The following is a 14,110-nucleotide window of genomic DNA, read 5'->3' on the forward strand; positions in this document are numbered from 1 at the left end:
CCAGAGAAGTCACTCCCCTGTGTCCCATTTTAATAACATGGCCCTAGCTTGTCTCTCCTGACAAGGTGTCAGATGTCCCAGGGTCTCGCTGCTAAAACCCACTCCCTGACCAGGCCCCCCTATATGGCCCTCTGATCACCCATATCCCTGTTGGTAGCAGATTCCCCAGATGCCTGCTCTACCCACCTGCTGTGGGGCCTCCTGGACATGGACGCTGCCCAGCTGGACTCTCAGTAAATGAACCAAATGGGGGAGAAGGAAGAGGGAGGGAAAGGAAGAGACGGGGAAAGAATGTACAATGGAGAGTCAACAAAAGGAAATTAAAGTGAGTACAGGCCTTGCTCCAGATCCTTGCTCCAAAACAGGGAAATGGAACAACCCAAGTGTTCACTGACAGATAAATGGACAAACAAAAGGTGGTGGTATTTACATACAATGGAATATTATTCAGCCATAAAAAGGAAGGAAATGCTGACAGCTGCTACAACATGGATGAACTTGAAAACACACTCAGTGAAATCAGCCAGACCCAAAAGGACAATTATTATATGATTCCATTTACAGGAGGTCCCTAGGGTAGTCAATCCATAGAAACAGAAAGTAGGATGGTGGCTGCCAGGGGCTGGGGGAGGGGAACAGGGTGTTAGTGTTTCATGGGGACAGAGTTTCAGCTTGGGAAGATGAAAAGTTCTGGAGGTGTATGGTGGTAATAGTTGTACAACAGTGTGAAGGTCCTTAATGCCAGCGAACTGTGCTCTTTAAAAATGGTTAAAATGGTAGGGGCGCCTGGGTGGCTCAGTTGGTTGAGCGACTGCCTTCGGCTCAGGTCATGATCCTGGAGTCCCGGGATCGAGTCCCGCATCGGGCTCCCTGCTCGGCAGGGAGTCTGCTTCTCCCTCTGACCCTCCCCCCTCTCATGTGCTCTCTCTCATTCTCTCTCTCTCAAATAAATAAATAAAATCTTAAAAAAAAAAAAGGTTAAAATGGTAATGTTATGTGTGATTTAACACAACTAAAAAAAAAAAATGGAAAAAGTCAAGGAGAGCTTTGTTGGGATGACTGCCCCAAGTCTGGGATTAAGTGCACAAATGAACTTGGGACATCAGAAATGGCCAGAGCTGGTCAAACAGTGACCCAAGGACCAGCCAGACCTGGTGTATGGGCTCTGGAGATCTGTGGGAGGCTAACGAGACCACTGCATGAAGGGAGAGAGCAGCAGAAGGCCCTGGGGTTCTCTGCAAGGCCTGAGCAGACTTCCAACCTAGAGAGTCACTAGTCACATATGGGGAAACCCTGGGAGGCAGCGAGTACTCTGTGAAGACCCCCAGGTGCCATCATGAGACAAAACCAAGGGATGAACCCATGTACTGTAAAGCCTGGGGACGGGGATATTTCTCTGGGGAAGAGAAGGGAAGAAACAGCCAGCCACAAGAGGCGGATGTTTCTGGGAGCCATAGTGCCTCCTTCCTCCCTGTGTGTGGGGGGAAACAGCCCCTCCACCCAGTCTCGAAGGCCTGATGCAGTGACAACTGGGGGGGGGGGGCACAACAATTTAGCTGATGTTGGTAAGTGCTTACATTGGATAATGGGTCAGTTCTCCTTTACATCAATTCATTCTCTCGTGGTCAACAAATGGAGAAGAACGAAGAGAGAATTGGGCAGAAAAGAAGAGGATGGGCAAAGAAGACCAAAAAGGAAGAGTAGAGGAAAGGGTGGTTGGAAGCAACAGAAGTTTCAAGAAATAGCACCTGCCTGGCCCGAGCACTCTCTGCCCTGCTGTTTTATTGTGCTAGGAACCTCACCAGGTGAGAGTGTCAGGTACTCCTGTGTCCCCCCACCAGAGCACAAGCTCCGTAACAATGAAGACTCTTTCATCCACCACCATCCCTAACCCAGCACCAGCCCTAATCCAGCACCTTGGACAGCACCTGGCACACAGTAGGTACTCCATAAGTACTTGTTAAGTGAGTTAATAAAAGAAAGTCGCATGGACCTAGCTAGAAGGGAGGCAGGGTTGGGAAGATTTTTGTTTGTTTAAAGGAGAATGGGATATCTACTCTGTGTTAGGCACTGTGCTATGCTTTTACAGATATTCTCTTATTTTCTCCTCTTAAGGACCCCAGTGCAATGGTTCCTTTTACAGATAATGAAACTGGGCTTCAAGGGGCCGAGTAAGGGCCTAAAGTCGCACACATGGTAAGTGGGAGAGCTGCGGTGTGAAGCCAGCTCTGCTGACTCCGAACACTACGCTCCTCTTGTCAATGCACCATGACAGGAGGGGCAATGAAGGGGCTGACAGGATGGGAGGAAGGGAAGGACAGCAGTGGGAGGGGCCTGGAAAGGATGGGGAGGAGCCAGGAGGTGAGTGGGAGGGGCCTGGAAAGGATAGCGAGGGGCCAGGAGGAGCGTGGGGGTCCTAGAAAGGATGGGGGAGGGGCCAGGAGGAGTGGGAGGGGCCTGGAAAGGATGGAGAGGGGCCAGGAGGTGAGTGGGAGGGGCCTGGAAAGGATAGGGGCCAGGAGGTGAGTGGGAGGGGCCTGGAAAGGATGGGGGAGGGGCCAGGACACTGGGAGGGACCTGGAAAGGATGGGGAGGGGCCAGGAGGAGCGTGGGGCCCTAGAAAGGATGGGGGAGGGGCCAGGAGGAGTGGGAGGGGCCTGGGAAGGATGGGGAGGGGCCAGGAGGAGAGTGGGAGGGGCCTAGAACAGATGGGGGAGAGGCCAGGAGGAGAGTGGGAGGGGGCTGGAAAGGAAGGCAGGGGGAGGGTGGAAGGGGCCCCCCAACCCCCAGGCCTCCTCACCTTTGCGCCCGTCCCTTTGGAAGTCCACGTGGCACCACTCGCCGTCGTTGACCTTGCGGCTAGACGCCCGCAGCTTGATGCCCCCAGAGCCCATGTCCAGCAGGAGGTAGAGGTAGCCGTCCAACAGCTCCATGGCAAAGTAGTCAGCCCGCTGGGGAGAGCTGTGGCTGCCGGCCCCGGCCCCAGCCCGCCGGCCCTGGCTAAAGAGCAGGAGCCCGTTGGGCTCAGTGGTGCGGAAGTCCAGGGAGATGGAGCCAGTGCGTTTGGCACTCCAGCGGGGCAGTGCCACGAAAGCCTCGGGACTCTCAAAGGTCACAGGGTCGAGGGCAGCCACATCCTCACAGCGGAATGACAGGTCCCCCTGCAGCTTCATCTTGGAGTCCCCTTCCTTTGCCAGGCGGGATAGTTCCAGCTTGAAGTCATTATTCTTATAGACCACCTGCAGGGAGGGGTGGGGTCAGGGATGAAGAAGCAAAAGCAGCTCAGGGCCTGGCCACTCCTGCCCAGCAGCAGCAGAAGCCACCATGGGACCCTGCCAAGGGGGGTGGGGGGCCTGCTCAGTGCCACTGGATCGCTGGCTTGGACCTCTGTTCTAGAACTTCATGCACAGAGGCTGTGAACAAACACTTCCCTTGCCCCATTTATGGTCTGTGCTCTGTCCTCTGGCCCAGCCTAGCAGGGCGGCCCTCAGTACCTGCTGAATCGGGGTTCATAATAATGGCAAGAGAATCACTGCTCATATCTAGTGGACATCTTCCAACTGACAAAGTATTTTTATTTACCCTCTTGTCTGCCCCTCACACCCACCTTGAGAAGTAGGTACTGACTACTCATTTTCCAGATGAGGAAACTAAGAATTAGACAGGCCGACAGACTTGGCCAAGGTCACAGAGCTAGTGGGTGGAAGAGCCAGGGCCAAACACAGGTCTTTAGTCTGCACATCCAACATTCTTTCCTCTGCACCACTGCCGCCCTCGAGGGTCCTCGAGGGTCCTAGAGAGGATGGGGGACTTCGGAGGCTCAAGGAAATGAGAGAGGAGAAGCTTCTTGATGAAATCAATGGGGCTTAGGTTTTGAAGAGGGGAGGTCTCCCTGCACCTTGAAAGGAACAGAGGAACCAGGCCGTTGGCCAGCTCAGACTAAATCACACTGAAGACATGGACCAAAGGGTTTCCTGGCTGACCCCAGACCCTTCCTAGCCTTACTCACGTCCTTGAGGCAGCCCATAAAGTTGTTGCTGACGGGTGAGCCTGGCAGGTCAGCCGTGTTGGGACTGCCCCCAATGTAGAAGAAGTCATCCGAGCCCAGCATGGTGTAATCCTCCTGCGTGTAGCCTGTGGTGGTCAGGATCCCGTCCACTGAGATGGTCACCTGCCCAGCCCAGGGAGGGAGGGGGAGAGACAAGGAGACAACCGGCATCAACTCCCTGGGAAAAGCCACGGGCTGGGCAAGGGAGGGGCTGGGGGGCCAGGGGGAGGGGGACCCCCCATTTTTATGTCTGCTTGTCTTGGAAGAGGAACAGTGGGGGGGAGAGAGGGAAGGCAGGAAAGGAGGTAGCACAAGATTTGATGGTTTCAGGGTGGGCTAAGTCCTGCCCCACAGCCCCCAACTCAGCAGGCAGAGGCCTGAAGGGTTCTTGGAGGGCTCACCAGGAAGAACAGCAAGAAGCAGTTCCTGGAAACGGCTCCAAACAGGAGTAGCGACCTCAGGACAAGGCCCCATTATGGGGGGATGCAAATGGCATCCTCATTTCCCTCCTCTTGGGGTGCTTTCTGGACCCTCATGTGATTTCAGAGCATCTCTCATAAAGGAGGTAGAGAATACCAGTTCTCCTTGGATCTTGGTGGCTTTGCCTCACCTGAGGCACTAAGGAGTCCTCTCAATCTGAGACCAACAGGGAAATGGGAGATAGCGAGGGCATGCGGAACAGGAACTCAGATACTACTGGGGAGCATTGGAACTTCCTGGGGGACACAGAACGCCCCCCGGGGGCTGATTCCCACCACCACCACCCTAACATCAAGGGTTCCCACTGGTCCTTGCCTTCTTCCTGAGTCTGTCTCTTTATTCCCCAGGTCCCTCTGTATGCCGGTGGTTCTCTTATCTCCCAAAGTGAGGGTAGCCCTTTATTTACCAGCCTGCCTTCTTTTTTTCGTTGTCTTCCCTACTAACACCGCCATCATTACTCAGGTTAGGGAACAGGGGGTGTGGGCTAACCTCACGATACCTTAACCCTGGGCTGAAAAGTCAGCTAAGAAAGCAACGTGGGTAAGGAGGGGGGGAGTACCCGATGTTCCAAGGAGAGGACAGGGGCTCAGCAGTGACCTGGGGAAGGCAGAAGTGACCTTGGGGAGGAGTGACAGATGCAAGGAACTGTCTGTCTACCCCCTCCCCAGACAAATGCCCACCTGGCCCCTGCAAAGTTTAGCCATAGGAGCAGCCCGCAAGGGCTCCAGAGACCCAGCAAGACTGTGGGGGAAGAACCAAGGGCTTCGGGACCATGAGCGCCCCACTGTAGGGAAGCTGTGGCTTAGGATGGTCACCTGGGAAGAGCAGGCAGGCTCCTACCGGAGCCATCAGGAAGCTGGCTCACAATGAACCCAACACTGTGCTTCCGCAGACCACAGCTCACCCCCACTTCCCAGTCCCCAAAGATGCTTCAGGACCCTCTTTTCAGGCACAGTCTGGAGATCTGGGCCTTCCAGTCACATCCTGTGATGTCCCCACCCACACCGGCCCATACGCACATGCCACCAGCCATCTTCCTGAGCCTGGTCTCCAGGGTTCCATTGTCATGGGGTGGGAAGAGGATGTTAGGAACTCCGAAAGAACATGGGCACAACGAGGCAAGGGGAGCTTCCCCCACAGGGCCCTCAAGTCCTCCTCACTCACAGTGAGTGGGGGTAGAGCTGAGCAGAATGAGGGCAGAAGGGGCCCCCTCCTGGGAACCATCAAACCTTGTGCTGGGGGGACTAGGTTCAAGGACAGAAGGTCTATGTGGGAGGGGGCAGTTTGGCTTTTGAGTCTTATTTTGAGGGGAGGGCTGGTCATTATTGTTTATTTCTTCCCTCAACCCACCTAAGGCTGGGAAGTAGGGATTGGGGTGGGAAAGGGAAGTATCAAAGTATTAGTCACAAAAACATGCATACAAGATTAGGATGGGCAGAAGGGGGCTGGGGAAAGGGAAGAAGGGGACTGGGGTGAAGGGGTGGGATAGGACAGGGAGGGGTGGTAGGTGAAGGGGTCTCCCTAGGGCAAATTCAGCTCTGTCCCACCCTGCATCTGCACTCTCGATGCCACACCGAGACCTGGAAATAGGCCACTAGTTCCTCAGCCTGTGTCTGGTCACCCCAGCTAGACGGTCAGCTCCTGAAGGGTAGGTATCTGGCCTGACATGTCCCTGTAACCACATTAATCCCAGCACAATCCAGGGACACATCATGGTCATTAAAGGCGAACATCAGGTCACCTCGTGACCCAGAGAAACACTGGGCTCTCCCTGCCTGTGTCCCATCTATAAGCCCAACACCTCAGGAGCCTTGAGTGGACAGAGCCTCCATCCTCTGAGACTGCTCTAATCAGGTGCCCTTGCTTCTGTGCAGGGGGAGGGCCCCGCTGGCCCCCAAGTTCCTCAGGAAGAGGCTTCCCTGGCCTCCTCAGCCTTCCAGCCCCCCTAAGCCACTCAGCTGTGTCCTCCCTCCTCGGCTCCAGCAGCCAGGGCACCAGCTATGGCTATTTTCCTCATCCTATGGGCTCTCTTTGGCCCAGTCCATGCAGTGAGCTCATCTGCCTTTGCCATTCTAGAGTTAGAAGGACCTGACCTGTGGGGAGCACCCTCCTCAATTCCCCTTCAGACTGGGCGCAAATCTGACCTTGCCCTCTATGGCTTTATGCAAATCCCTGCCATGTGGTGCCCCTTTTGGAGAAGGGCTGCCTTCATCACCCTCCTATCTGTCCCCCAAATTCACAACTATTTTTTAGAGCAGTCCTGGCCCAGGGGCTGAGGGAGAGGGTCGCAGGAGACAGGGTGACATACGGAGGTGCACGGAGGAAGGGGGGGTCAGCCTGTGGGTGGAGGAAGTAGAAGGAGAAAGAGGGAGACGGGCACTAGGTGGAAAGGAAGCCAAGAGTAGGGGGAATGGAGGACAGTCTCTGGGGAAGGCAAGGAGGGAGATGACGGAGATTAGTAAAACCCGACTGTTCCCTCAGACAAATCAAAGTCCAGACACAAAAATGGCGGGTTCGTTAGTAAAAGCAGGAAACAGGGGCGTAATTCCCCCGTCCCCCTCCACCCCAGGGGTTCGTGATGCCCCTGTCCCCCAACCCCCCCTCCCCGCGCAGCTTCTGGAAGGGGTGGGGCCGGCGGGGGAGGAGGGCAGGGGGGCCGTGCGACAGAACAGCCTCTGCAGCTGGGACACATGCAGGTTAGAGGGCCAGGGTTGGGAGCCAGGCCCAGCAGGAGAGGAGAGAGAGAGGCAGCCGCAGGTGAGAGGACATGCAGGGTCAGGGGAGATGGGGAAGAGCAGAGATGGAGGCGAGGAAGCTGTGGGTGCAAGAAGGAGAAGCTTCCTTCCAACGGAGGAGGAGAGAGGAGCCACCGCTAGGACAGAGACATTTATGGGTTGAGAAAGAAAGGGAAGGGACACGAGGCTCAGATCTTCCTCACCAGAGGGTGACTCAGACACTTGTTCCCACCACCCATTCACTACTAATCACTGACCCAGACACACCTGCTCACACACCACATCCTGCTGGAGGCAGCGGGAGAAGTCCTGACAGGCTCATTTCCAAGCATCCTCCTTTCGTCACCAGGACCATGGCTAGCACCCAAGACACAGCAGACACTCGGCACCCAACCCACACCAACACATCAACCCAGACTGCCAGGGCCCTGAGTGAGGACTGAGGGCGCCAACGGGAATGAGCCATAGCTCTGCCCTGGAACAGCCATGAGCAGCTGGGGAAGAAGGGGTGAAGCACCGAAGACACGGGAGCCCAGCCTCCCTCCACACCCCAGGAGCATGGAGTGTGGCTGGAGGTGGCGGCAAGAGGCAGCCTCTGACCTGGGCGGGGTCTCAACCCTCCCCGCTGGGCCCACCTCTCTTCCACTCTGCTCTGCCTGTCTGCTCGCAGGCAGGCTGGTGGGATGTGAAACCGGGTCCTGGCCAGACCTGTCCCCAGAGGAACACTCCATGCCTGTCCTGACCCAGGAAGAAAGGCTGAGGAAGAGGGAAAGCCCCTCTGGCACCATCCAGCGCCTTTCCCAGCTGCCTGCTAGGATCACAGGGTCACTGAGCTCCTTGGGAGGGGGACTTATTCAGGGGAGAATAAGATGGAGGGCCGATGTTTTTGACTTGTGGATGGGCTGGATGGGTTTCTGGGATTTTGAAGGCCATCCACATTATATGCAAAATTGTCTCATTTGTCCATTACTGTCATCAAATTCTCAAAGGGTTCCAGAAGCCAAAGGTGGTTAAGAACAACTAGTTTAGGAAGAAGGCCCGGGCCTCCCCTTAAGATTAAGTGGGGTGGGGGCGCCTGGGTGGCTCAGTTGTTAAGCACCTGCCTTCGGCTCAGGTCATGATCCCAGGGTCCTGGGATCAAGCCCCACATCGGGCTCCCTGCTCTGTGGGAAGCCTGCTTCTGCCTCTCCCACTCCCCCTGCTTGTGCTCCCTCTCTCACTGTGTCTCTCTCTGTCAAATAAATAAATAAAATCTTAAAAAAAAAAAAGATTAAGTGGGAGGAGTAGGGCATGAAGACAGGATGGCTGAGGGAGGTCGTGCAGGCCTGCTACCTGCTCAAGTTTAGCCATCTGTTTAGGGCAGGGAGAAGCTAAAAGGAGAATCAGGTTGAAAGGATTCCCAGGAAAGTGATTTGGCCAGCAGTTATAGCCCTACAGCAACTCCTGATGTCTGGATTTGATAAAGTTTGGGGCTAGAGGGGAAAGACTTCAGGTCAGAAACCGTGAGTTCCTCTCGCCTTTCCCATTTTCCAGAACAATCTCTGCCTCTCATCTGTAAAAGGGGTGTAACTACCTCCATCACTCGTACTTCAGGCTGATGATGTGGATCGACTGAGATAACAGAAGTGAAGGCACCGGACCCTCCATAACTGCTATGTGCCCCCCACAGCTGTCGCTGGGCCTCAGTTTCCCCTTCGGTTAACTGACAACAGTCTCTGCCTGAGGCCTCAACCTAGGCATTTGTCAAGTTTAAATTATATGCAGGATGTGAGAGCTATTTAAAAGGATCAGAGACCCCAGTATGTGTCTTTGATTATTATTATTATTACAAGAAAACTATTATTATTTTTACAAGAAAACTTCCATCATCCTGACCACACCTGACCCAAACCTCTCAACATACTGGCCTTTTTGGTCTGTATCCACCCTCTCCCCCAAGGAGAAGCACTCCAATAACAAGAAAAGAGACCTTATAAAAATGAGTTAGTAAAAATAAATTCAAAGCCAACTGGAACTGGGGCTGAGGAATGCCTGGGAGTAACAACAGGGTGAACCCTGTCTCTTTTGGGGCCCCATGCTCTGAGTCTAGTCTTCCCCTGAAAAGGCTGATCCCCAGGGACAGGTTTTCGAGGGTTTATGAAGCTCCTCAGGCCACCAGGAGGCAATCAGCCCTGATCATCAAGCAGTGATGCTCACACTGTAGACTTTAAAAACGTAGAATTTAGCAGGAACGTTCCTTGCCAGGGCTGAAACCAGACAAGGCTGTTTGCCTCTTAACCAACTTAACCATGTTCCTCCATCTTTCCTCCTCCTCCCCAGGCCAATTCCTGAGGCATTCTGGGGTTTCATGCAGTTATTTTGAGACTGATTCCTAAGAAGGGATGGTAATAGGATCTCCTGTGGGGCCAGAGATGCTGTATTCTCCAGGGTTTGCTATGGGAAGGGAATCACTTCTTTACAAAACATCCTCACCCTGGAAACACTGAGATAGATAATCAGTTAATATGTTATAAAGATGAATAAAATTATAATTTCTTTTACAGAGTACAGACGCTTTCCCTTCCATTACCCTGCTTGATCTTCACACTGACCCCATGAAATAGCCAATGTATATTATCGCTGTTCAGTAGATGAGGAAACTGAGCTTTGGCCCAAGCCCATGTGGTCAATTTTTAACTGAACCAAGACCAGAAGGAAGGTCTACGGAGTCCTTATTCTCAGATGGTTTTGCCCTGGTGTTTGGGGTGTGCCACATGGGTTTATCTTGCCTCCTTTCTGTCCCCAAAGTCACAGGTTGGCTGTCCAGGGAGGCTCTGCAAAGAAAGAGTTCCAAATGCCCAGCTCCTGGCCTAGCTGGAGGGGTGGACAGAAGCTAACTTCTAGAAGCAGCCGCTGGAGAGCAGAGCCTGTGGGTGGCATGGCGCCGGGACCACCACTTGGCTCTACTAGAACACCAAGATGACTGGGAGTGACCAGAGGAGGTCTTGGATGGGGAAGGGCTGGGATGACTGCGGCTGTGGGCACTGCCTCGGGGACAGGGCAGAGGACAGGACCGCCACAGGTCTGTGGGTGAAGGGAAACACGGCCCGTGGAAGCATCAGGACAGGCCAGACATAGCCTCACAGATCAGGAAGGCTGGGAAGGCCAGGCAGCTGCCCCAAGCAGCGCGGGCCCCACGGGAGCAGACACGTCCATCTGCGGGGTCCCCAGCCTGGTGCTCAATCACTCTGCATTATTAATAGGCGATGACTAACTGCCTGCTGCTGCAGAGCTGGGACGGGCAGGCGCGAGGGAATCCCAGGGGAGGGCACCAGCACAGCCGGCAGGCACACGCCGAGGTGAGGCGGGAGCAAAGGGCCCGCCCCAGCTCCTGCCCTGCTCCTGCCCATCACAGCCCAAGACTTGAGGGCTGACCCCACTGCTCGCCTCCCCCCAGAGCCCTGCCCAGGGTCAAACCTCCGCACCGTCCCACAGCCCGCAGCTCACACCAGCGTTCACACGTGAGGAGTCACCAGCAGAAGCCCACAGACACACAGCACAGTCTCCCACTAACACCCCCTAAATGTCACACCAACATTTACCCACAGCCGCACCCACACACCAACACACACCAGCTGCGTTTACACGGACACCCACACCGACACTCACCGGGACTGAGCCCAACCCAAACAGAGGAGTTTGGCAACACGGAGCCCCACTTCACCCCTCCTGCACCTCCTCCTCTCATCCCCTCACCGGGGAAGGTAACCACGCCGTCAGAGGCCATGCGGGACAGGCAGGGGGACAGAGGTCAGGGGAGATGGGGGGGCAGAAGGAAGACAGTGTGAAACACAGTGTTAGTCAGAACAGCAGAGCGGTGGGGGGAACTGGCCGCTATCCCTCCTGGGGGGAAAAGACCATTCATGCCATGCAAATGTTGGGGGAGACAGAACCACAAACCCTCAAGGCTGAGGAGGGAGGGAGGGGATGTCACCTCTTCCCTGGCAGCCAGCATAGGACAGCGCCCAAACTGGTATGAACTGGTCCCGGGCCCCTCCGCATCTCCCAGGGCCATTCCCCCGCTTCAAGGAATCTGCCCAGCTGGCTGCCACTGGAGGCTCAGCCCCAGCCCCCCACTCCCAACTGGAGGGGCCTGTCCAGGAGCTGACAGTGACCAGAGCGTAGCATGTCATGGGATGGTGTTTTCCATGGATTTTCAGGAGACCAAGAAAGAAACTAAATCAAAGAGAAAAAACGAGGGAGCGGGGGGTATGGGGGAAAAGGAACAAAATAAAGCAATAGAAATCAGCAGCCTGGCATCGGGGCTGGTCTAACCAGAGCCAATGAACATGGGGCCTGCCCCCGGGTCTCTCTGGCCAGGAATCTGAATTCAGGAGTCAGGGTTAGGGCAGGGACAGGCCAAATTCCTCGATTTCCATTTGTCTTTTGGATTTGAGTTTGGGCCAAAAAAGAAAGAAAAGGGAAAGAGGAAAACTAAAAGAGAGAAGCAAAATCTAAAGATTGTCCAGAACGCCAAAAACAATCGGAAGAGCAAAACAACCAAAACCAAATGGGGAAAGGAACCAACAAAAGAGGGAGAATCGAACAGTTAAAAAAACCCACGGCAAACCAAACGGTAAGACAATTAGAGTGATATCTACCAGATAATGCAGTTTGTTTACCATAGCGTGTCCAATCCCTGCGTGCTTCACCGGAGATATGGGGGAGGGGGTGGGGGGGGTCAAAAAAAACCAACAACAACAACAACAAAGACAACAACGAAAGAACAGAACGAAAAGAAAAGATAAATAAAATGACCAACTGTGAAACTCAAGGAAGGAGGAAAAATATATATCCATATATATTTGGTTGGTGGTTCAGACCCTCCCACCTTAGGTTCAGCTAAAACATTTTGTTTAAAGAAAATTAAATTATAATGGGAGGGAGAAATAAAACACACAAAAAAATTAAATCCCTTCTTCTCCCAATCCCCCCTCCCAACCCCTCCTCTGGATTCCTCTGCCCACCCCCCAACCCCTCCCGGAAGAGCCGGCTGCAGAGAAGGGGAACAGTTAAAGACCTTGGTTAGTAGAGAGAAGAAAACAACAAAAGAACTGGACCAGGAAAGCAAAGACTTAAAGATGGCCGACATTCCGCAATGAGACAGAAAGGTTAGTTCGGTTTTTCACTCATACCTCACCCCACCTGTCCCTGCCATCCCTTGGTCCCCTGGGTTATAAGCGTGTTAGTAACACACACAGAGTCGGCAACGGGGTTTTCCAACAGAGGGTGAGAGAGGGAAGGCAGAGGGTTAAGAAGCAGACCCAGTTATGCAGTATTAGTAAGTCCTTTCAGCTGAAATGTTAGGGAGTTGAGGAGAAGGAAGGGTAGGGGGACAAGGGATGCGAGAAAGGGATGGGCTATTGACTCAGGTACTGGACAATGGCTTGTTGGCTAACTGGTCAACCAGATGGCCTTCTAGAGAACTGGCCAACTGGCTGACCAGTGACCATATCGAGTTAATGGGTTAACTGGTTGGTGATGGGCCAGCTGGCTGTCAGGCTGGGAGAAGGTGGCCAACGCCCCTAGAGAATCACAGGACTGGCTAGAATGAGAGGCAATTTCATTTGGAGGCAAAAGGAAGAGGTTCCCAAGGAGCATAGAAAGGGATATAGGGGTCTGCTTTTCCTGGGCATGGAGGATAGGCAAATCGATCCAGGGAGTCATGGAGGGAAGGGGGCAGGTTCTCTTTTATTGTTTCTCTTCCTTGAGAAAAGCAGAGAGATAGAGTTGCCACCAGAACAGAGAAAAGGAAACTTTGCCCTCCATGGGCTGGGAGAGGGCTCATGTTCACGGCATATCTCATTCCTCTCCTTCTTCTCTCCCACTCATCACTGATCCCTCCTTCCTGCCTAATTTGACTTTCCAGAACCCATTTTTCCCCCCTAAAGTTCCCCAGGTTCTTCAAACACCACACCCTCGGTCCCTTACGCTCCTCTGGGCAGCCACCCATCCTGGAATAAAGTGCCCGCACCACCACCCCTGCAAGCCCCTGGAATTGGTAAGGCTTTTCCAGCAGCCCAGCCTCCTTCCATGCACACCTACAGACCCCTGAGCCTCCACTCCCCCCAGCCAGCACCAGAAATCCATATCCCCCACACACCACACCATAAAAAGGAACACAGAGGCCCACCCACCTCTAAAACCCCTCACTCCTCCCTAAGCCATAAGCCAGCTTCTTCTATCCCAGTCTCTAGAGTCCCCACCCCCATGTGGCCCTGTTTATTTTCTCTTCTCAAGGCTAAAGGCAGAGGCAACAATCACCTTCCCAATAACCCTTGTCATTGTGGAGGAGAAATCAAAGGGACTGAGGCAGCTTCGTGGAGGGTATCAGAAATGGTGGGACACTATTGCTCCATTAAACACTAAACTGCACACCTGAGAGTGTGATTTCAAGAAGTATTCTAGGGACAGATCCATTAGTTACAGCATTATTATCACTGGTGGGCGCAGGACTAATTCAGAAAGACAATTAATAAGGGCCTCGTATAATGAAAAATAACAGAATTCTATATTTAGCAGCTAGAAGAAGTGCCGGATAACCAATATCAGTTATTAGGGATGCAGAAGCAGTTTACATAACGGGAAGGCAAGAGTCGAATGTCAGGTGCAGTGACCAGTGAGAGGGGCTAACCCAGGATACGAGAATTAGTACTGCTGGCTGGTGGGACTGTCGCGAAGTAAAGAGGCCAAACAGTCAGGACAAGGGACAATTAGTTTCAGGGCAGCTAAATCAGTTGCACCCAAAAAGGTAAGAGTTGTCTGATATCCCTGACCGTTTAGCAATGCAGAAAAAAAAGGCATTGGG

General features: G+C 53.7%; 1 protein-coding gene across 1 annotated transcript in view; it reads right to left on the reverse strand.

Annotated features, from left to right (window-relative positions):
* Positions 1-14,110, reverse strand: part of NRXN2 (neurexin 2) — a 98,456-nt gene that overhangs the window by 55,689 nt on the left and 28,657 nt on the right. The window contains exons 6-7 of the mRNA XM_035013157.1: positions 4,010-4,171; positions 2,801-3,239 (exon numbers count right to left, since the gene is read on the reverse strand). Of these exons, the coding sequence (XP_034869048.1) occupies positions 2,801-3,239; positions 4,010-4,171 (601 nt within the window). The remainder of the gene's footprint in view (positions 1-2,800; positions 3,240-4,009; positions 4,172-14,110) is intronic.

Source organism: Mirounga leonina, unplaced genomic scaffold (assembly GCF_011800145.1).
Source record: "Mirounga leonina isolate KUSES-001 unplaced genomic scaffold, KU_Mleo_1.0 Mir_166, whole genome shotgun sequence".
Lineage (NCBI taxonomy): Eukaryota > Metazoa > Chordata > Mammalia > Carnivora > Phocidae > Mirounga > Mirounga leonina.